At 50.5% G+C, this 20,461-nt stretch overlaps 7 protein-coding genes across 7 annotated transcripts; 5 read left to right on the top strand and 2 right to left on the bottom strand.

Moving 5' to 3' along the window:
• Positions 1-1,392: 1,392 nt before the first annotated feature.
• J4E82_008684 (uncharacterized protein) lies at positions 1,393-3,096 on the top strand (the record flags this gene model as incomplete). Its single annotated transcript, XM_051734915.1, has 3 exons — positions 1,393-1,600; positions 1,704-2,917; positions 2,968-3,096. 3 exons carry the CDS (start codon positions 1,393-1,395, stop codon positions 3,094-3,096), a joined length of 1,551 nt encoding a protein of 516 aa, XP_051585383.1.
• Positions 3,097-3,707: 611 nt separating this feature from the next.
• J4E82_008683 (uncharacterized protein) lies at positions 3,708-5,476 on the top strand (the record flags this gene model as incomplete). Its single annotated transcript, XM_051734914.1, has 4 exons — positions 3,708-4,114; positions 4,171-5,101; positions 5,155-5,290; positions 5,343-5,476. The coding sequence occupies 4 exons, from the start codon at positions 3,708-3,710 to the stop codon at positions 5,474-5,476; spliced, it is 1,608 nt and encodes a 535-aa protein (XP_051585382.1).
• Positions 5,477-7,358: 1,882 nt separating this feature from the next.
• Positions 7,359-8,292, top strand: J4E82_008682 (uncharacterized protein; the record flags this gene model as incomplete). Its single annotated transcript, XM_051734913.1, has 2 exons — positions 7,359-7,410; positions 7,460-8,292. The coding sequence occupies 2 exons, from the start codon at positions 7,359-7,361 to the stop codon at positions 8,290-8,292; spliced, it is 885 nt and encodes a 294-aa protein (XP_051585381.1).
• Positions 8,293-8,757: 465 nt separating this feature from the next.
• Positions 8,758-11,395, top strand: J4E82_008681 (uncharacterized protein; the record flags this gene model as incomplete). The annotated part of the gene is made up of 2 exons (XM_051734912.1): positions 8,758-8,762; positions 9,145-11,395. 2 exons carry the CDS (start codon positions 8,758-8,760, stop codon positions 11,393-11,395), a joined length of 2,256 nt encoding a protein of 751 aa, XP_051585380.1.
• Positions 11,396-14,980: 3,585 nt separating this feature from the next.
• J4E82_008680 (uncharacterized protein) lies at positions 14,981-16,160 on the top strand (the record flags this gene model as incomplete). Its single annotated transcript, XM_051734911.1, has 3 exons — positions 14,981-15,017; positions 15,082-15,278; positions 15,327-16,160. 3 exons carry the CDS (start codon positions 14,981-14,983, stop codon positions 16,158-16,160), a joined length of 1,068 nt encoding a protein of 355 aa, XP_051585379.1.
• Positions 16,161-16,821: 661 nt separating this feature from the next.
• On the bottom strand, positions 16,822-18,028 carry J4E82_008679 (uncharacterized protein; the record flags this gene model as incomplete). Its single annotated transcript, XM_051734910.1, has 2 exons — positions 16,822-17,863; positions 17,931-18,028. 2 exons carry the CDS (start codon positions 18,026-18,028, stop codon positions 16,822-16,824), a joined length of 1,140 nt encoding a protein of 379 aa, XP_051585378.1.
• Positions 18,029-19,688: 1,660 nt separating this feature from the next.
• Positions 19,689-20,416, bottom strand: J4E82_008678 (uncharacterized protein; the record flags this gene model as incomplete). Its single annotated transcript, XM_051734909.1, has 3 exons — positions 19,689-19,822; positions 19,872-20,118; positions 20,165-20,416. 3 exons carry the CDS (start codon positions 20,414-20,416, stop codon positions 19,689-19,691), a joined length of 633 nt encoding a protein of 210 aa, XP_051585377.1.
• Positions 20,417-20,461: the final 45 nt, after the last annotated feature.

Genomic DNA, 20,461 nt, shown 5'->3' with positions numbered 1-20,461 from the left:
TGATGGCACGTCACGTGATCCCAGGCCCCGCCTTGGATCAGCGACCTTCCATCGCGGCTATCCCGATGGTCTTCCTTCCTGCGGCCTGCATAACAAAAGGAAGCAACTCCTTGTTACCTTGTAACAGTAGTTCGGTCTGGAACTCTTCACATCCTCATAATGTCCCAAGCCGGCATGTGATCGCCTTGCCGTAATTGGATGTTGAGAATTGGGTGCCCAACATAGTCCTTCTTTGTCACCCCCAGCGCACTCTTCTAACGCTCGAATGCCCATGTCCTTCCAAGCATCTCTGGCAACACGAAGATCGCCCCACAAAAATGGTGGAAAGCTTGAATAGACAGGTGTGGTACCCCCGTAAGCGGACATATCCCAGGTATAACCATGCTGTTCTGCCACGCTTGGAGTCGGCTCAGTGAAGGTCACACTCTGCATTGCAGTCAGTCAGATCCCAGATGTATGAGCAGTATCCGCACTTACTTTCTTGAAGTAAGGAAACAAGCTATCCCAGTCCCACTTGATCGTACTCCAACTGAACTCAGGATCTCCAATTCGGGCCCATGCATCGTAGTCATGTCTAGATCCGCGATCAAAGTACATACCATTGATAGCACTACTTCCGCCCACAGTCTTTCCTACAAGGACCGACGCCACTCTGTCGTCCATATCAGGATTAGGCAGTGAGTTGAAACTGAAGAATCCTGCTTTCGCACTAGAACCGCCCCATACAGTTGTTGGAGGGTCGAAAACGCCGGGTGCGTACTCGACCTCGCCATACTCAATGACGAGGACTGTCCCTATGAAAAATGTCACTGATAAACTCCCTTTACTCAGTTGAAACGTCTTACTGTCTGGAAAGGCTTCTGTAAGTCGATCAGCTACCGTGAGACCTGCTGTGCCACCGCCAGCGATGATATAGTCATAGCTAGGACGAAGCTCCGAAAAATGCTGCCTGGAAGCAGCGTACGGAAGCGCGTAAGCAGAAGCGACGGCTAGACCAATAGTGACTATGTCTAACAGCATAGCTGCAGGTTCAGTTCGATGCGGTCTTGAGCGATCAGCGAGTATCCCCTCTTATCATGCCACTGTGCCATGGCGTGACAGCACGACTGACTGCCGGCAATTATCCAACGGGCATCTAATAGTGCTTATGTGCATATGCAGATCGTAACAACCGTTCGTGATCGGTCTTGGGATGCTCAATAGTTCTGACATTTGTCTTGGTAGCAAAACTCAGCAAGGGTACCTGCAGTCACGGCATCGCTTGCTGCATCGCAACATGCTTCCGTATTGACATGCATGGAGAAGCAGGTGACCCCGCTCGTAGAAATACCATTCTCTGTCTTCTTCAACTGTTCATCCTTTATTCTTCTAAGCTGACATCGTGTGTTCGACATGTCTTTGTTTGCGCAGCTTTATGCTGCAAGATGGATTTTAGGTTTGATTGCTCTGGCGGCCTACGCAGTGAGGGCATATTTGGGCTATCGGCGGCTTCGAGCTTTCGCTGGTCCACCTACCACGGGGTGGTCCGAACTGATACACATCCGTGCGTTCCTGGGGCGACGTTCACATCTCTGGTACAGAGAGGTAGGCGAACGCTATGGTGAGTAAACCTCAGGAGGGCTAGGGGTTGGAGCGCGGAAAAGGCGCCGTGGCTCGCCTGTGCGGCCCGCCCACCCCTTCCCAAGTGCTGACAGCGCCAACAGGCCCCATCGCCCGAGTCGGCCCCAACGACTTGATCACATCCTCGCCAGACCTGCTGGCGCATATGAATGCGGTGCGCTCGCCATACACTCGATCAACATGGTTCAACGCTGCGACGCGCACAGAGGTTGGCAGAGACCATGTCTTCAGTCAAATTGATGAGGCTCAGCACACCAAGCGGCGTCAGCAGATGGCTTCAGGTTACTCTGGCAAAGAAAATCTCTCCCTGGAATCAGACATTGATGAGCATGTACAGCAGCTTCTCGACCTGATCAGATCAAAATATCTTTCCACCACCACGCGTTACACGCCCATGGATCTTGGAAGCAAAATTCAGTACTTCACCCTTGATGTCATCAGCAAGATCGGCTTTGGTAAAGCGTTCGGAGACCTCAAGGCAGATGCTGATGTCGATAACTACATTAGCTCCGGAAGAGACGGACTGTCGATTATCATTGTGGTCGCTGGCCTTGGGTTGACACCTTATCTCCACTGGCCACCTATTGCACGTATCCTCGGGCCCTCAGAGAAGGATGCAACTGGTTTTGGGAGGATGATGGCTGTAGCTCGGGGTCTTATCGACTCACGCCTTGAGAAGCCGACAAACGGTTGCTCGGACATGCTTGCTTCGTTCATACGCCATGGTTTGAATCGAGACGATCTACTCACCGAATCAATGCTCCAGATCTTGGCAGGGTCAGACACCACAGCGACTGCTATCCGCGCGACGATGCTCTATTTGATGACACATCATAGGGTTTATAAGATTCTTCAGGCTGAGATTGACGCTACTGTTGCCTCAAGTCAGGCTAGCACTACTTTCGATATTGTTTCCGATGAGACATTGAAGGGTCTACCATATCTGCAGGCCGTTGTTCGCGAAGGGCTTCGGATGCACCCACCCATCACCGATGTTGTCCCAAAGAAGGTTCCGGTCGGAGGGGACAAATTCGTCATTGAAGGCAAAGAATATTTCTTCCCTGGCGGGACGAACATCAGCTACAACGCATGGGGCTTGCACCATGACAAGAAGATCTTTGGCGAAGATGCCGACTGCTTCAGACCAGAACGCTGGTTACTCAATGACCATGACGAAACCCACCGCAGAATTCTGAACGCTATGATTCGCACTTCAGGGATGATTTTCGGCTATGGAAAATACCAGTGTCTCGGTAAGCCCATCGCATGGCTGGAGATTAGGAAAGCCATCTTCGAGGTATGTCACATAGCCTTCCGCGGTGAGTTATGATACTAACTGGATGCTAGCTTCTGCGGCATTTCGACTGGTCTCTTGCGGACTCTGAGAAGCCTTGGAGATCATTAAACTACGGTGGTATCTTTCTGCAGGATCAGATGAATGTCCTCGTCACTGAGAGGAAATCCAGCTTGACATAAATGCAGTTGTGTGACGGACGTCAATCATTCCATAGACTGCAGGTTTGGAAGTCTTCTTGGTAATATCTCGGGCTTTGCAATGATCTTTTCACAAAAAGTAGCGCACGTGGTATATTCCAAGATCCCGGATAAATGACGTGTGGACGGTGCGTTATGCAACGGCACACCGCGAGGCTTGCGGGGTAATGTGGAGCGAATGTCTACCCCGGATTAATTTGCATCAACCGAATTGCATCACATCGCCGGCTAATATGGCACGTCGCCGTTTACTTGACTCTGTTACCAAGCTTCTCAATTCACCGTGAAGCAGCCGCAAGGCTGGCACAGACAGGCTTAAAATGCTGCCAGTCCAGTTTTATGCTCCATGCCCAGGCAACCAAGCATCGATTCAGCGTTGCCAAGAACACAAGCATGCTTAGAGCCGCGCTGGTCGGTAAACGAATGCCGGATAGGTAAATGGCGATGTAGCTATGCTCCCCATTGGTGGATGTTCAGGAACGAGGCTTCCGTGGAAGCTCATAGGGAGGTTTGAGATGGCAGATGGTGTATGGTGTATATGAGTGAATGCACATGCTGTGCAATCATGGCGCAATTCCCCAGATCCTTCCGCCATGAAGCTTCGAAGATCCTGCTTGGTCACTGCGTGCTTTGCCACCAGTATTCTCGGTTCATCCCCTGTCGTTCATTCGCAAGCTGGTATCTACCAAGGACGCCACCTCCCAGAATTCGATCAGGATTTGTTCCTTGGCGTCAAGTTTGCTCCAAAGCCAGTACGCTTCGCACCTGCTGAGCTAGTGAAAGACTCCCCTACGACATATCACAACGCTACACAGTACGGCATTGATTGCAAGGGCTATGGGTCGGATACGAACACCTTGGTAGCCGCAAATTGGACGAAGTTGGGAGAGGACTGTCTACATTTGAACATCGTCAAACCTAGAACAAATGAGACGAATTTGCCAGTATTGCTATGGATCTACGGAGGTGGATGGCAACAGGGTGCTACTAGCGATCCGCGGTAAATGGTCTCCAAAGACACTCTTACACTGAGCATGGAATGCTAACTGTATTTAGATACAACATGAGCTACATCGTCCAGCAATCTGTACTGAACGATAAACCAGTCATCGGCATCTCGATCAACTATCGCATGGCAGCGTTTGGGTTCCTTTATAGCGAAGAGGTCAAGGACGCTGGTGTACAGAATCTAGGACTTCGCGATCAACGACTCGCCATGCAATGGGTCAATAAGCACATTTCTTCTTTCGGTGGTGATCCCACAAAGGTTACTATCTGGGGCGAATCGGCGGGTGCATACTCTGTCGGAGACCACATAGCGGCATACAATGGTGAAAACGAAGGTCTCTTCCGCGCAGCGATTCTGGAAAGTGGTGGCGCTGTCGGTGCGCCACTCAACGGCACAGACTGGTACCAGAATATGTACAACAACCTCACCGAGTCAGTTGGTTGTGCTGGCGCTGAGGACACGCTCCAGTGTCTTCGCGACGTACCCTACGAGACGATTGCACCCTTCGGATACCAAGGCCTCGAATGGTTCCACGTCATAGATGGCAGCTTGATACCTCGATACGGCTCAGAATCACTGCGGGAGGGCAAGTTCGCAAAGATTCCTCTTATCCTCGGTACGAACACCGACGAAGGCTTTGGTGTGAACGGGGTAAACAGCGACGCCGATGCCATCAATCAGATGGTGCACTCCAAGCGCTGGAACATTAACGAGACAGTTGCCGAGAAACTGCTTGAGCTATACCCCAATGACCCTGCACTTGGCGAACCGTACGGATGGGGCAATCGCACATGGCCGCAGTATGGTCTTCAGTATAAGCGCTACCAAAGTATCGCAACTGACCTGACCATGTACGCTCCGCGAAGAGGGCTTGCACAAAGCATGAGTGAATTTGTCGATGGTGTGTATTCGTACCGATGGGATGCACCAAAGTTCAATACTACGCCTGATACGATCGGCGTCAATCATTTTTCCGAGGTATGTATCTTCCTCACCGGGAGAAACTTTTGAAGAGCTAACCGTAATGATAGATCCCATTCGTCTTTGGAAACACAGAGCAGCAAATCACTCCCTTGGGTAACAGCTCGGAGAACATTGCGCTATCAAAGCTGGTGATGCGAATGTGGACGTCGTTTGCTTATGATTTAAATCCCAATGGTCACGGTGGTAAGTTAGCATGCTTTACATCTACTAATTGATACACTGACATGTCGAGAAGTACCTCAAATACCCGAATGGCCGAGCTATGCAAGCAATGCGACGAACTTTGTGTTCCGCAAAGATCAGAGTTATATTGAAGAGGACGACGATCGAGCTGAAGGGGTTGCGTACATCAACACTCTGACACGATGAAGCTTTCTTGCAGAACGCTTCAATAGTGTTCATATGATAGTAATGAAAAACGATGCCTTACTAGCTGCGTGCAAAATTCGAAGTATTGTTTGATGGAGATTGCAGGATAGCTTTGGATGCCTCGAGCACAAAGGAAAAACCACGCTGCTCGTTCATTGTTCAAACAGGTAACATTCCAGAAAGCTGGGCATGATCCAATCTAACAGTTACCAGAATCTCGAAACCATTCGCTCCTAGGTACAATGACAGTTGCTTCTCCCTTTGTATAAGCTTGTTGTGCCAATGTCCGAAAAACCCCTCGTGTATGAGGGCGTTTCCGTATCTGTTCCAAAAACACAAAGAATTTTGGAGAGCCGTGGTATATCCACGGAAGACGTTTTTGCTCAGTAGTGCTGAAGTCCGCCCAGTGTGACCACCCAATCTTCCGTCGAAGGTGTTCAACTTGAACTCTCCATGCGGTGAGTAGCTTGCCTGCGTGTTGCTGAAGAGCGTCTAGGAATTGTCCCACACGGATTCCATCTTCATTAGATACGGTAACAAGTAAATGCAGATGGTGTGAATGCGGTTGAGTCATGTAGATGCCTAGTGCCTTGCAAGGAGGCTCCGTCAAGAACATATCAGCAATCAAATTTGCAAAGTTCCCGCTGGGTAGCGACCCTTGAACCAGGCGAGGCTGACCAGTTCCGGCCTTCAACGCGATCTCGCATCTGCCTAGCTTCAGTTGCATGCGATCACCAAACAGCTCTACAACGTGAGGATTCATCACGAATTGACTGAGGTCTATCCACCGCCGGCTTTGATCAACAACGTCGGTCTCTGCGGGCTTCCATTGGAGACGCTCGTACGCATCTTGGATCGTCAGATAGGCAGCACCGGACAGTGAGCTGGCTTGGACGATTCTAGCTGGGTAGTAGACTTGCCTTAGCTCGTGCAGAGGTCTTTGCGACGCGGTTGCGGTCTCTTGCTCAACACGCGCGATCTCATCGTCGGGCGGCTGCATCCACGAGATGCCTGTATGTATATCAATGCGATCGCCATATTCAACTGGGGGGCAGGGATGGTACGATCGGTACTCATAGGCCAGAATGTGTTCAACCGTCCTACGCCAAAGACGGTTTACGTTCCATGCGGTATGCTGTGATTGAGGGGTTGCTTGTCGTAGGATGAGTTCCAGCAGCTCAGGTATAAGGAGAAGGCGATGCACTGAAGCAGAGGGATTTGATGATGCAGGAGCCTGGAGACTGTATGTAGCTACAGTATGATGCGGGACAGCATCCGATGAGAACATGGCTACGCGCGAGTCAATCGCCCGTAGCGCCTCGCTTCTCCATTGTTCGACAGCAGCTTCTAAGAACTCTGGTGACCTAGGTGGAGGCATTGGCCACGGGATCCGAGGAGGCTTTTCACCCATCTTTTCAAGAATACGTGCACTTTGGTACAATGCTGAGTACATTGTTGAGTCGTAGCCCATAGAAGATATGTCTTCATCAGGAAAGAACTGCGCGATCAGCAGGTCGTGAGGATGATACACGGACATATCGTTAGTGTTGGGCTCAGTTAAAGACATAGTGAAATAAGCCAGAATTGAGACTAATATAATGTTGTAGTATGTCAAGCCCGCATAAGCCGAAAAGGTGGTTGACCATAATGTGTTGGATGAGCTAATTATTAGTGGGGCCGAACTTATCGATTACGAGCAGTTGCCGGTGCTTACCAAAGACGCAGCCGCGTCTTGGTTGTCTACGTTGCATTTCGGTGAATGCGCTCAAACGCGTGCATCGCAAGGTAGCTGATATACATACACCCATGGTCCTGCTCGTTTGTCACACTATATAGAGATCTTGTTCATACCCCGTGCTCTCAACCTACAACCGCCGCGACCATGTCCACCCGCGGGCAGTTCAACACCAAGAATCCGACTATCAAGCGGATATGTATGCGAGTCTAGATGGTGACTGGTGATGCGTAGCTAACGAGTCGCAGTAAAGGAAGCTTCAGAACTCTCTACATCGCCTTCCTCCGACTACCATGCCGAACCTCTAGAAACCAACCTCTTCGAGTGGCACTTTACCATCCGCGGCCCGCCCGAGCCATCGCCCTATGCCGGCGGCATCTACCACGGTCGCATAGTTCTCCCATCCACGTATCCTCTCCGCCCGCCGTCTTTCCGCTTCCTCACGCCCACTGGACGCTTCGAAGTCAATCGCGAAATCTGTCTAAGCATATCAGGCCATCACGAAGAGACATGGCAACCAGCATGGGGCGTGCGCACAGCTCTTGTTGCGATAAGAAGCTTCATGGATACAGACGCGAAGGGACAGCTTGGCGGCATCGAATGCAGCAGAGACGCACGTGAGCGTATGGCCAAAGAGAGCGGGGCATGGAAATGCGCTGGCTGTGCCAAGAGCAACGCCGAGATCATGCAGGAGAGGGAGGAGCTTGTCAAGGAGATCGAGGAGAAGGAGGGCAAGAGGAAGGACGAGCAAGTTCCCGAAGAGTTGAGACTAGCTTATCGCGACGAGCTGGGCAAGGAAGGTGAAGAGGACAAGAAGGTGGATAAGGGTAAGCAGCGGGCAGTAGAGAGTTCTGCTGAAGCCGCATTGTCTGCATCACCCTCAGAACCAGCGCCTGCAGCTCCAGTTACAGCCCCATCGCGACCAGCTCCTACAGTGCCCATAGTGAGACCTACAAGGACAACAACCGCGCCACCACCTCAACAGGTTGCCCAACGCAGTCCAGACCTGGCTTGGATCGACACTTGTATCTACGGAGTAGTGGTCGCGCTACTGTTCATGGTGCTCAAGAGGTTCGTATAAGCAAGCTATCCTGGATATACGGTCCTGTCGGAACATCCATTGTAGGACGGACGCAGTAAGATTTGCGCAAGTGTATTGGGTCGTGATCATCTTCCTAGTCTACGCATATCAGTCTTCGGCAAGCAGGGAGTTTGGGGGAGTTTTCGGTTTTCATCTTTCAAGTCATACCTATCCTTAAACCGCCTGCGTGTTTCACTTCCAAGTCAACTTCATGTCAGGCAGTAGTTCTCACTGTGTCCATCTGCATGACTGTCTTTGCTTCTGTGCCGTTCCTTTATTCTCCACGAAGAGCTCGACTCGTGAAGGCGGGTTCTTGTCATTGGATGGATACGGTCTTCATGGCTGCGATGCTTATGTGTTGTGGCAGAACTGTATAGTGCACTCAGTTCGGCAGATATCTGGAGTATTGACGTGTTTGGTGCAAGCGAAGCCCCGAAGTGAGGACGATTGTCGGCTCATATATACATGTCGTGAGCATTGTATGTGTGAAACGAGTACCAGTGGCAATGGCAGGTAAAGTCTCACGCAAACCATCACCTCTATCTTGAGTATCCGCAAGCAGACGAAGCTATGTTATCATCTCAGACGGCTCACTGATGCACCTCTGCCTTGCTGGTATCGAGACCCGGCCATAACGCTCTATCGAGGCAATTCTCGGGCCGTTTTGATAACACTTTCACCTTCACTTCTCGCCACAACGCCCCGCGATTTCTCGAGGTCTTGAATCGAGTTACAAATGCTTGGCGTTGTTTACAACTTATCGTTTCCACACTACGCTCGACGATGTCGCCCACACAAGCTATCACTTGACTAACAACGGCAACTCATCTTTTAGCTCTAACATATTCTCAGCGACATCCCGGAACAAGGGACCCGGAACATTCTAACACCGGCCATGGCTAACTTCAAGACCTTCCTGTCAGCTAAGTCATCCCGTCGGAGCCACGATAACGATTTGGCTGAAAACGACCACAGCAGTGGCATGAATAGCAACACCGGTACAAATAGAAGTAACAGCGCCCCTAAGATGCGTCACAAGCGCGACGACTCCACGCGCCTTATGGCTGGCTTCAAGAAGGTCTTCGGCTACCATCGCCGTAATAACAGTGTCCCACCAAGCTCTGATCTTCATATCCCAAGCATGACTTCTACGCCTGCACCAGCTACATCTAGCTCTACTTCCAAAAGACTCTACCGGTTCCAGTCGCCTGAGCAAAAGACGGTCGGTACTGACAACCATTTCTCATTACGACAAACACTAATATGTCCAAAGTATGCTACCTCGACTCCTCCTCCACCTTCGACGGCGAACAACACCACTATGCTATCAAACATGGTTCCTTCGAGCACTCCACCCACGAGCCCATTCACACCACCTACAAGCGCGCATTCTGAAACGATGATACCCCACGAAAGGCATGTCAGCGTCACCTCTGTTACATCACTGACCAAGTCTGTAACTCATCCTGCTGGACCTGGCATCAAGAATCAGGCGGACCTCGACCTTCCATCCGACATCAACACGCGCGCCGACAGTCGCCCGATATTTCGAACAACTTCTAAGCCAGTGGCCGTCGAGTCGACTCATGACAGTCCTGATGCCTACACTGATGAATTAGAAGCCGCTTTCGCGGATAGGCGAGCAGCAGAAAAGCTGCTGGCGCAGCGCCATGCTGCCATTATGCCACGGGCGAATACCGGCGAACGTCTAAAGCCTTTAGGAATCGTTCTAAAGAAGAACGGTCCCGGGGATGGTCATAATATAGCTCGTCTCCCGAGTAGTCTCTCTCCGTCTACCCTCCGTCGAACCAGCCTAAGAACCGCAAACCAGGAAATCGAGGCTCTACGTCGACGCAAAGCCATCAAAGATCTCACCTTCTTTGCAGCAGATGGCTGTCCTACCAACATCGACATCATGGATCAGATCAACGCCCACTTCCATCTTCAAGCCCGCCACGCTGATGGCGATATACCTGATGCCACCTTCAACATCAACGGTATAAGTGTCCGTGCGAGCGATATGCCCAAAGGCTCTGTTGAGCGTAACTGGATCATACGATACAATGCGGTAGTCAACAACGCTGAGCTCGTCGAGCGTCGACTTATGAACAGCGAGGATCACGAGATGATCGTCGCACAGCTTTTCCCTGAGGACCGTAGACACATACTGAAGCCAGAGCACTTCGAGATCTTTATGCATGGCCTTGGCGAGGAAGGCATCCTTACAAAAGCACAGGCCAAGTCCATCGCTACTGTCACCGTATCTTTAGAAGAGTTTGAGCAGGGTGTACATTATGTTCAAGGCTCGAGAAACAAGCACGCTCATCGGCGCAATACCACTGCGGCTGCCATCTTCGACATCCCTCGGCAGGCTAGCCGGGGTATTACGTCCTTTCCATCTCGTCAGACTAACGGTGAGAGTCAGCATGAGCTATACCACTACCTTCGCATCCTAGTTGAAGCCGCAGTCTACGATCAGAAGTTTTGGAAAGGATACTTCTTTCCCAATGCCCGTAACAAATTCAACGACTTCTATGAAGCCCATAAGATCACGCAGGAGGGCTGGCTCCTCCCTCCAAATCTGACAGACTACAAGTGCGAGTGGACACACCGCGAAGTCCGCCTCTTACACCGCGGCCAGCTCATCTGCGACCTACTCGAACAATACGACGCTGGCGAGATAACCGACTTTGGCATTGTCCGCGCTATCCGTGCAACCTTTGTCGGCATCCCAGCGCAGCCCTCCTGGTGCCCCAAAGACCTTGAATCCTTCCTCTATCATCGAATCAACGAATCCGGTCTTGCTATTTCCAAGATCCCGGAGATACTCGCCTTGCATCCAGAGCACGACACGACGTTTGCCAACTATCGTCTTCGTCAGCACGTTATCAATGGGCTACGAGAGCGCGCTGAGCAATTTGAAAAGGAAGAAGCGACACGGCTGAAGGAGATCGATAAGAGTTATATGACCTTCGAGCACGCTAAGAGGAAGGGAATGACTAGGTGGGAGAGGATGAAAGAAGGATTGAAGAAGGCGTTTGGGAAGAAGCAGGTTGTGATACCTTTCGACCCATTTGCGCCAGACCATGCAGTGGGAGGGTAGCGGTTCAAGAAGGTTGAGGGGGCTGCAGTCGTCCGTTCTAGCGTTATCTTCAGCTTTCCATGACCTGACGGATTACTTCAGCATCATTTCACCACAAGGAAAGAGTTGCGATGGTGCTCAATGGGTTTCGCATTCGATTATGAGCTGTATGAGTACATGTGTCATACTACTTAGATATTCTGATTTGTATACGCTCTTGCGATACTTATCTTTACGTTCCGACTAATCATCCTTCCTAGCAGTGGATACTCTGTCAAGTTAGCATACAGCCTAAGCATAGCAGGTTCTACACTTACATCTCAGTAGCCGATTCCTCTTCACACCACTGCGCGAATACTGTGCACCTGTCCTTTGCTTCTCAGCCAGATAGCCTGCTACTGGGTTCCATTATCGTAGAGTGAGTGTCGGCCAGACAGGGTAAGTGCGATTGAGGTCTTCGTGCGAAACAAGTCATTGCCTGCTTGCGTCTCAATAAAATGGCTAATATCCTTGGTCACCTGTTGATTTGAATCGCTCATTGACACAAATTTCCTACGGCTGAAGCCACAAGCGTATGTTTCGCACCTATCAGCCTACGTGTGGGTCGCCCATAGTTGCGCGTTCAGTTCTCAGCCCCCACTACGTTCATCCTTCGCACCAAAAAAGGGCCATGGCCCTTTCGCGTGTCGCAGCCAATCACCCAAGCTCTACGTAGCTGAACATGCAGCTAAGATGCAGTAGCTAATAGCTCTTGCCCTTTTCCATTTCTTGCTTAAAGCAGCGAGGGGCTTAGCCGGCTCCAAGTATGTATTATCGAAGCATCCTGCTTGTTGTTCTCACCAAAATCTTACACTATCCGTACCAACACTACCTCAGCCTTCCTACGCTGCTTTACGACTGCCAACGCATCGACATTTGTGGCTTGCTTCGCCTCGACGTTTTCGGTTAGGCACACGCAGCCTTCTTCTTTCCTGCCAATCATGGACGACTTCCAGTTGCAGGACTTTGGGTGAGCTTTTTTTTTTACACTCTGCTAACAAAAAGGGCGTGGCACAGCAACATCCAGGACACCACCTTGCAGACCCCTCTGTGTTTTCCGATTGGTTATCCGGACTGGGATGGTGAGGCGTACAATTTCCCTCAAAGCTGGATCACGACACCGAACACATTCGACTGGCGTACAGGGGTCCAAGACCATATCGCTCCAAACGACTACATTCCTCCCGAGACTCATGTAGGCTGGCTTAAACCGGTTATGCCAGCCCCGCTGGGAGGGTTTGAGCTCTCCAGGAATGATGCTGCACTTCAAGATATGAATAGCTACTCGAATACCACGGTCCCGGAAGTTGGCTCCACTGAAAGGTAGGTCATTCAGTACTCTTGTATTAATTAAGTCTAATTGTTATTATGGTAGCACCGTTGGTTTTGGACCGAGCTTTCTTCCTACAGTAGACCAGGCTGTCAAGATCAGGCCTGCTAGCTTTGCAGCGCCACAGTCACAACTGTATCATGCCATAAAGAAGTGTGGCATACAATTCTGTAGCTTCCGCTATGTCACAGCACAAGATGGCAAACAACATATGCAGAATATGCATCACGGAATGACTTCATGCGATCAGTGCCAGGAAGTGTTCATGTCTACATGGGATTTAGAGCAACATGCTTCCGACTTTGGTCACACCGCTTTCATCTGCAAGCAAGAAGATTGCGAAAAAGGATTCACCCGACCGGACACATACAACAGACATCGACGAACTCATCAAGAGGACGCCAGACGTTTCCCCTGCAAATACTGCAAGAAATACAGAGGAAAGAATGGCTTCAAACGCAAAGACCATCTCACCCAGCACGTTCGGAACTACCACCACATTGGTGAAGATGAAGCCTTCCTCGACTACGATCGTAGGTGGTGTCCAAAGGCAGACTGCATCAAATCAAATCCATCTGGAAAATTAGACCTCTCTACACCACGTGCCTTCCAATCCTCGAAGAAATGGATCGACCACATGCGCACTGAGCATGACGAATCCAAATTCTCCTGCCCACAACCAGGGTGCGATCGCGTCAATGGCAAAGGTTATTTTCGCAAGAACGATCTCCGAACCCATTTGCGCAAAGTCCATGGCACGGATGGTTCTTTCGATATGGGCACTCGAAACAATCTGGATCAGCAGTAGGGCCACATATTCGACATGAGATAAACCAAGACAGTACGTCGGCTATAAACTATGCGTCATTTAGCCACGATGGGTAGATTTCCTTTGTATTTTTCCTTTTTCTGGAGAACTAAAACGTACCAAAAACATTTGTAAAGAAGAGGCGGCAAGCACATCGGCTTTGTCTTCTTAAAACACTAAAAAACATGTAACGATGGCCATGTACCTTTCTCTATCTCCTTGGAGACACGTATACACCAGCAACGTCATATATGCCTATATTTATCTTATTAGACAGAATGAATACAACCCCTCTTCCCTTTGGAACACATTCCACTATGCCTAAGATGACTCAGAATCTAGACAACGTAGTATCGCGATACGCAAAGTTCAGGTCAGTGGGAATGCAGACGGGGATCGCCCTACAGGCTACAAGCCTCCAGCAGACCAAAAGGCACATCTATGTTCTCAAGGAATGCAAGCTAGGCTGGGCTCAGGCGTGTCTGCAAGCTAGCCAAAGATCTAAGGTAGCTCATGGTGGTTTTCGACTGAGCCAAGACAAGATGATAGAGGTTAGGGCTTATACGCTGCTCGCATTGCTTGGCAATACAGCTTGGTCGATCTTGCGGTTGGCAGAGACATCGCTGGCTTGAATGTTTCTGCCATATCTGTGAACGCCAAGACATTGCCGTCCTGATATGTAGCTGAAACGACAAAAAGAAAGTCCAATGCGGTCAAGATCACTGCGGGGTTTAGGTTCCGCGCGATGCAATGTCCGGGACCGAAAGAATAGTGACTGTGTGTAAGCTCTAGCTATACGAACATCTTGCAAACACCATAGGTCTTCTTTTTCAGCTTCAGCTCTAGCTGCTACTAAGAAGTCAGCCACATATCTTGGAAGCGGGGTTCGGCTTGTAGCGGAGACTTTACTACGAACTTACGAACTGCTTCGAACCTGATCTGCATTGCATTAGCGCTATGTAAAGCGCCTTTCTCGCTGATCGTCAGTGTCGCGAGATTCCAACCTTCATACCCAGATGGACGTGGCTAGTATAGAAGACTCTTGGCCATCTCCCGCGACCCGAACTCGACGTTTCTAATTACGTTTCCAACTGTACCTCGAACCTAGTGCGCTCGACAACTCCTCGCTGATATTGGAGGCGTCGAATTGCCTGCCAATCATAAAGAGATGGATCAGACCCAACCCACTGAAATGCGGATGCCATGCCCGACGGATTCGACATGATGACGATGTGGTACTGCAGACCAGCAGCTCTGAAGCTGAAGATGGCTTATTGACAAGACCTCCAAAACAAGTCTAGATCCCGACTCCGCTTTCTGAGCCGCATGGCGAACGCATAAATAAGGAGAGAATCTCGCGTTATGAATTTGAGCACGCAGAGAAGTGCCACCATACCAGACTTCAATCCTCACCGGACTTCGATTCAAGATGCCTAGACTCAGTGTGTTCGCTCTACTCCTTCTCGGTCAGTATTCCAGAGGCAGCAGGAACGTAACTCAACGATCCATGCTGATAATATTCCGGCATAGCTTGCTCTAGTATCGCATTCCCCGATTCGGAGGCCAAACGAACTACCGCTTGCACAACATGGTGTGGAGCCAATACTCCACTTTACGGGTTGGATTGCATTCTCCAGTCTCTCAAGGGAAAGGGGCCTTGCTATGAATGCGGCCCTGCAGCTCCCCCTTCGAACAAGAAAGTGCCGTGTGGTGGCGTCTGCAAAGAGGTAAGTGTTTGATGATGAAGAGAAGCTCCACATGCTGACATTTCAAAGTGTACAGGAGGAAAGACGTGTCAGAGCAAGGAATGCAAATGCCCTGCTGACAAGTCTACTGACTGCTATGGAACATGCAAGGCCCTTGGTACCGACACGGACTGCTCAGGATGTGGAGATAAGTGCAAGTCCAATGAGAGATGCCAGAACAAGAAGTGCACATTGCAATGCCCTCATGGAAAGGAGCTTTGCAATGGGGAATGCAAGGACAAAAACTGGGGTACCGACAAAGACTGCTCAAAATGCGGAGATACATGCAAATACGGGGAGACATGCAGCAAGGATAAGAAGTGCGTTCCGAAGTGCAAGCATGGAGAAGAGCTTTGCAACGGCATTTGCAAGAAGAATACCTGGGGTACAGACGAAGACTGCTCTAAATGCGGCGACAAGTGCGGAGCGGGAAAGACATGCAAGGATAAGAAATGTGTACTAAAGTGCAAGCCTGGGGAAGAGCTTTGCAAAGATGTGTGCAAGAAGAACACCTGGGGTACAGACGAAGACTGCTCTAAATGCGGCGACAAATGCCCAGAGGGAACGACATGCAAGGATAAGAAATGTGTACTAAAGTGCAAGTATGGAGAAGAGCTTTGCAACGGTAAGTGCAAGAAAAATACCTGGGGTACAGACGAAGACTGCTCAAAATGCGGTGATACCTGCAAGGGTGGGAAGAAATGCGAGCATGGGCAATGCAAATGCCCTGTCGACAAGCCCGTGTTCTGCGAGGGAAAATGCAAGCCCTGGAAGGATTTTAAGGAGGATAACTATAACTGCGGAAGTTGCGGAACCAAGTGCGAGGGTGGGAAGACATGCAAGAACGGATACTGCAAGAAATAATGAAAAGGCCAGTTGTACAGCACAGCTGTCTGACCTGAAAGAGAAGGTTGTTTCTTTTGTCATTCCCTTCCTGGCATACCACAAAAGATCCAAAAACATGTAACGACCACCAAGTTGTCTTTCTTTTTCTTCTAGCAGAGCGCAAAGTCAGCGACAGGCAACATCATCCATGTACTTCTTGAATCTCTCTAAGGAAACCTAATACAAACCGTCTCTCCTTAATAACAAGAGCCACTGTGCGTGACGTGACGATCATGTGCAAGCATCTCATCATAGGTGACATCTTCAGGCTGACAGTAAAACGAAACTAAAGCATGTATCCTACGAACTGTTACAGGGGGTATCGGACGCCATATTACCATGCACTGATCGTTTGAGATGACGTCAAGTAAACCGCCGGATAAAATCAAGTAGGAAAGAACTCCACCGAATGACAGGCTGATCCTGGCCCGCCCAAAGATAACTAAACTCCAAAGTATGCCACATGCTATGGAGAGAAAAATGAAAAGCAGAAGCAGTCGTGACGCCTCGTTCCCGCCCGTTAGAGACCGCACCGTGTCAGTTGAAGACATTAGCGCTAATCGTGGAAAGCAAAACTCATGAGCATGTGATGAAAACAAAAAGAGAGTCAGTCGTTATGTCAGACGTATGTCGTTGTGTCTCACTGGATCTTGAACAGCGTGACCACGGCTAGGCAGCCAATAGCGACAAGGGTACCCGTGACCTCTGGCCTCCTGAAAAATGTCTTGAACGGGTCACTGGACTTGGTCATGTTTTCGACAACTGTGACGTTGGTATCGATGAGGATCGCTTTCTCGGTCGAAGCCTTGGGCTCAGGATGAACTGCGGGTGTCGCAACAAACTGCGCCATATCGGTGCCGATCGACTCATCCAGCTCATCTACCAGTGTAGCGCAGAGACGGAAGATATTCTTTGCTTCCTCAATGATATCGACGCGCTCGTCCGGTGTAAAGAGAGTCTCCGCATCGAGTAACTGCGCCTTGAATTCTGCCTTGATATCCTCTCCATCATGGGGACCGAAGAAATGCCAGAATGACAAACCGCGTTCTTCTAATGTCGTGCGCTCACTATCTTGTTCGGGCCAGAAGCCTGGTGGTGCCTTGTAGAGCACGCTTCGTATCCAACGGCCTCCAGAGAAGACGGCCATGTAAAAACACCAGGCATAGCTGACGAGCGTCCAAGGCTTCTCGTTGACGCTCCTTCGGATATGCGTGCAGAAGTCGGCGACCTTGTCTCCGGGATATTTGGCTAGCAGGACTTCGAGGTCCGTGGGGTGGACGCCTAGGAGATACTCCAAATCTCTCTTTAGCCGTGATGACCGGATCAATCCTCGCGGTCGCAGCACTTGCAGAAAGGCTGCAAGTTGTGGAGAAGGCGCAGTCGGCGCACCCAAGGTTGATGTGAAGAGTGAAGGTGAGTCGTATGGGTTTACGAGGAGATACGAGAGCAGTGGCGAGAATGGCGGAGAGGCGGTCTCGGAGTCGACTGCGGGGTGCGGGGAGGCGGTATGCGAGGTTGGAGCATGGTCGCGCAACAGATCAGCCCACAGTGACTCAAAAGTCAGGAAGATGTGCGCAAAGTGTAGCAGGCCAGTTGCGTAGAATGTGGGGTCGGAAGTGTACGGCGGGAGCGCAAGCGGAAGGCGCGAGGTTATGAGACGGTTGAGATTTGTGTGGAGAGATCTAGACGTGTGGTATTAGCATCCTGCCCTCACTCCAGGGCCATGGTTAGGAAGGAAGACAAGCATACCGTGTACCAGCGTTAATCTCACCCGACAGGGAGACAGGTAGCCTCGGCACAGCGTCTCTGCCCTCGTCCCGCAGCGCATGCTGCTGCTTCTCCAGCATCTTGGGCGATAAAGGCGACTCTTGTTGTAGTACTGGGTGGCAATTGAATCGTCTGTGGTAGTGTTTGTCGATCGTTTAGCAGCCAATCCGTCAAACGCGGCGGAAACAGGAGGCAGGCGCAACCTTAAAACCCGATAACCACTGTACTTGCACGCGCGAGACCCACGAGGAAGGTGCAGGCCAGTGCCAGGGAGCCAAAGGGCTAGACTCTCTCGTGCCTGTCGCTCGTGTTAAGCCCACGCGGATCCATCTCCGCGCCCCTCGCACGCCATAGATCGATATATCTTTGATCGCAGGGCAGACAAAAGCACGCCTCATTAGTGGGGGCCCTGAGATGGCTTGCCTGTCGCGCGTCGCGGCTCTTCGCTGCTCAGAGGCGAGATCGAGGCCGTGGTGGCGTTCAATGATGCAATAAGTCCACTGGCGCATGGCCGTTATGCAGGGATCGCCCGCTCATGACCGACTGGTGGCTGAGGATGTCCATGTTTCTCAACATGGAATTTTGATGGCATGGGACGAAAAAGTGAGATGGGAAGAGTGGATAATTAAGGGTCTTGCTGATGGTTATGTGTAAGATGGAGATCATGGGGGTTTGCCGTCTCTTGTAGGACCGATTATTGCTTCGCGATCCGCGGAAATGCCCGGCCGCATGATCCGATCGCGAGGACCCGTGCAGTGCATGAGGCTGAACTGGTTCTCAACACCAAGCACTTAGCTTGTATAGCTGCGTGTCGATGCGTTCTCAAGAGAGTCATTCCAGTGTTTGCTTCTTCTTCTATGTTTAGTGATTCAATAAGTCCACAAGCACTCCACTTCACTCGGCCCTATTCTTTGCCAGGGTGTCCATTTTACTTGTCAGGGTTATGCGACGCTTGTGGAATGGTTTCGCAAAGATTCTTATCTCGCCTTTGGATGTATATTTACTATCTCTTGAGGTCATGAGATGTGTCCTGCAGATAGCATCTTCGATAACCCATCTACTTCCAGCTCTCATAGCACAGCCCCTCAGCGTCCCATATATCTCTTTCTTTCCTCTCGTTCCTATCCTCAAACTATTCACCTAGAAACACTCCTGTGCCAATGATCGTGTTCCATGGATATTCTCGAGGATGTGAAGGCATTGCAGCTTTTGATTGAATTGTGTAAGTAGGCAGTACATAATCTTTTGATTTGTCTGGATCTTTGTTCTATTATGCTGCATTGGATAAACATGATTGCCGTCCGTCGTTCAGTGCGGTGGATTTCTGGAGAACCTTCAGCCTAGATCGATGATGCTTCTCGTCATGACTCATGGAATAACGCTTGGATATTGAGAGCAAGAATCATGAAGAATTTGTCTATTCCCAGGACGTGGAATCTCCTCTAACAATGACCAGCAAGCTATGCCGGATTCATTACCTGACGCATTTCAACAGCTGGTAACAGTCGACTACTAGTAATAGTCATCACGTCTCACCACCACCAGTGTTGCCAGAACCAGTGATATAGTAAGTCATGCCAGACAAGCGGCAGCAAATCTCCAAGTAGACAAGGTATGTGTGAACAAAGATCCGTGAATAGGGTATAGCGCCAAACATCGTGATGAGAGAAAGGTTAGGCTGTCGTAAGTCCCGTTACGCAGGCGGTACGCAGAGTTGTGTGACAAGCAAGCGTGGGCATCTCAAACGCGAGCCCAGTTGAAATTGACGTCTTCGCGCTTCGTGACCTCAGCAACGTCAGGGTCTTTGCACACAGGCGCCCAAACTTGAGCCTCAAACTGCCCAGCCGCAATATTATTGCCAAAGAACGAGTAGTCTGTGGTTGTCAGCACTGTCACACCTACAATCCTGTAGTTGGAACTCACAGCAGTAGAAGCGTCCCGGCCAGTTGACGTCGCTGGGGCAGTGACCAAGGGCGCATCCGAGACGCGTGCTGTTACGCCAGACCATCTGACTGAAGTGGCCCCATGCAGGATCAAAGTGTGGGTTGTCGTAGGGGTACTTGGTCTCCTCCTCGTGCCAGCCGTGGGTAGCAGTGCGAGCGAACTCGACCCAAGCATCGTAACCTTCAGGGGGTGGGTTCACGGACGAGAGATTGCTGCCGGAGCGTTTCTACGAATATCAGCCATGCTCTGTCATTGCCGTGCCCGCTGCTTACATGTTCGGGGTCCTTTGGGCACTCTGAGATATCAGCACGCGCGGCGTTGGCAAGCTCAGTATCCCAAACAAGGTCCTGTGCACAATGCAATCTGCGCCAGTACCAGTGAGCCCGCATGACGGCGCTAATGAAGTTCGGATCGTCCTGATGAGGAGCATCGTCGGCAGCGAGATCGCGGCGCCTGATCTCATTGGCGGGAGCGGCGACAGCTGTGGCTGCCGTGAGAGCAAGGAGGGAAGCGAGAATCTTCATGACTAGGTTTCGGCAGAGATATTGGGTATCTGTTTGTAGGGTGTA

Source organism: Alternaria postmessia (assembly GCF_024291825.1).
Source record: "Alternaria postmessia strain BMP 2775 chromosome Unknown scaffold_72, whole genome shotgun sequence".
Classification (NCBI taxonomy): Eukaryota; Fungi; Ascomycota; class Dothideomycetes; order Pleosporales; family Pleosporaceae; genus Alternaria; species Alternaria postmessia.
The sequence above is the reverse complement of the archived record's forward strand: the minus strand, read 5'-3'. Positions and strand labels throughout refer to the sequence as shown.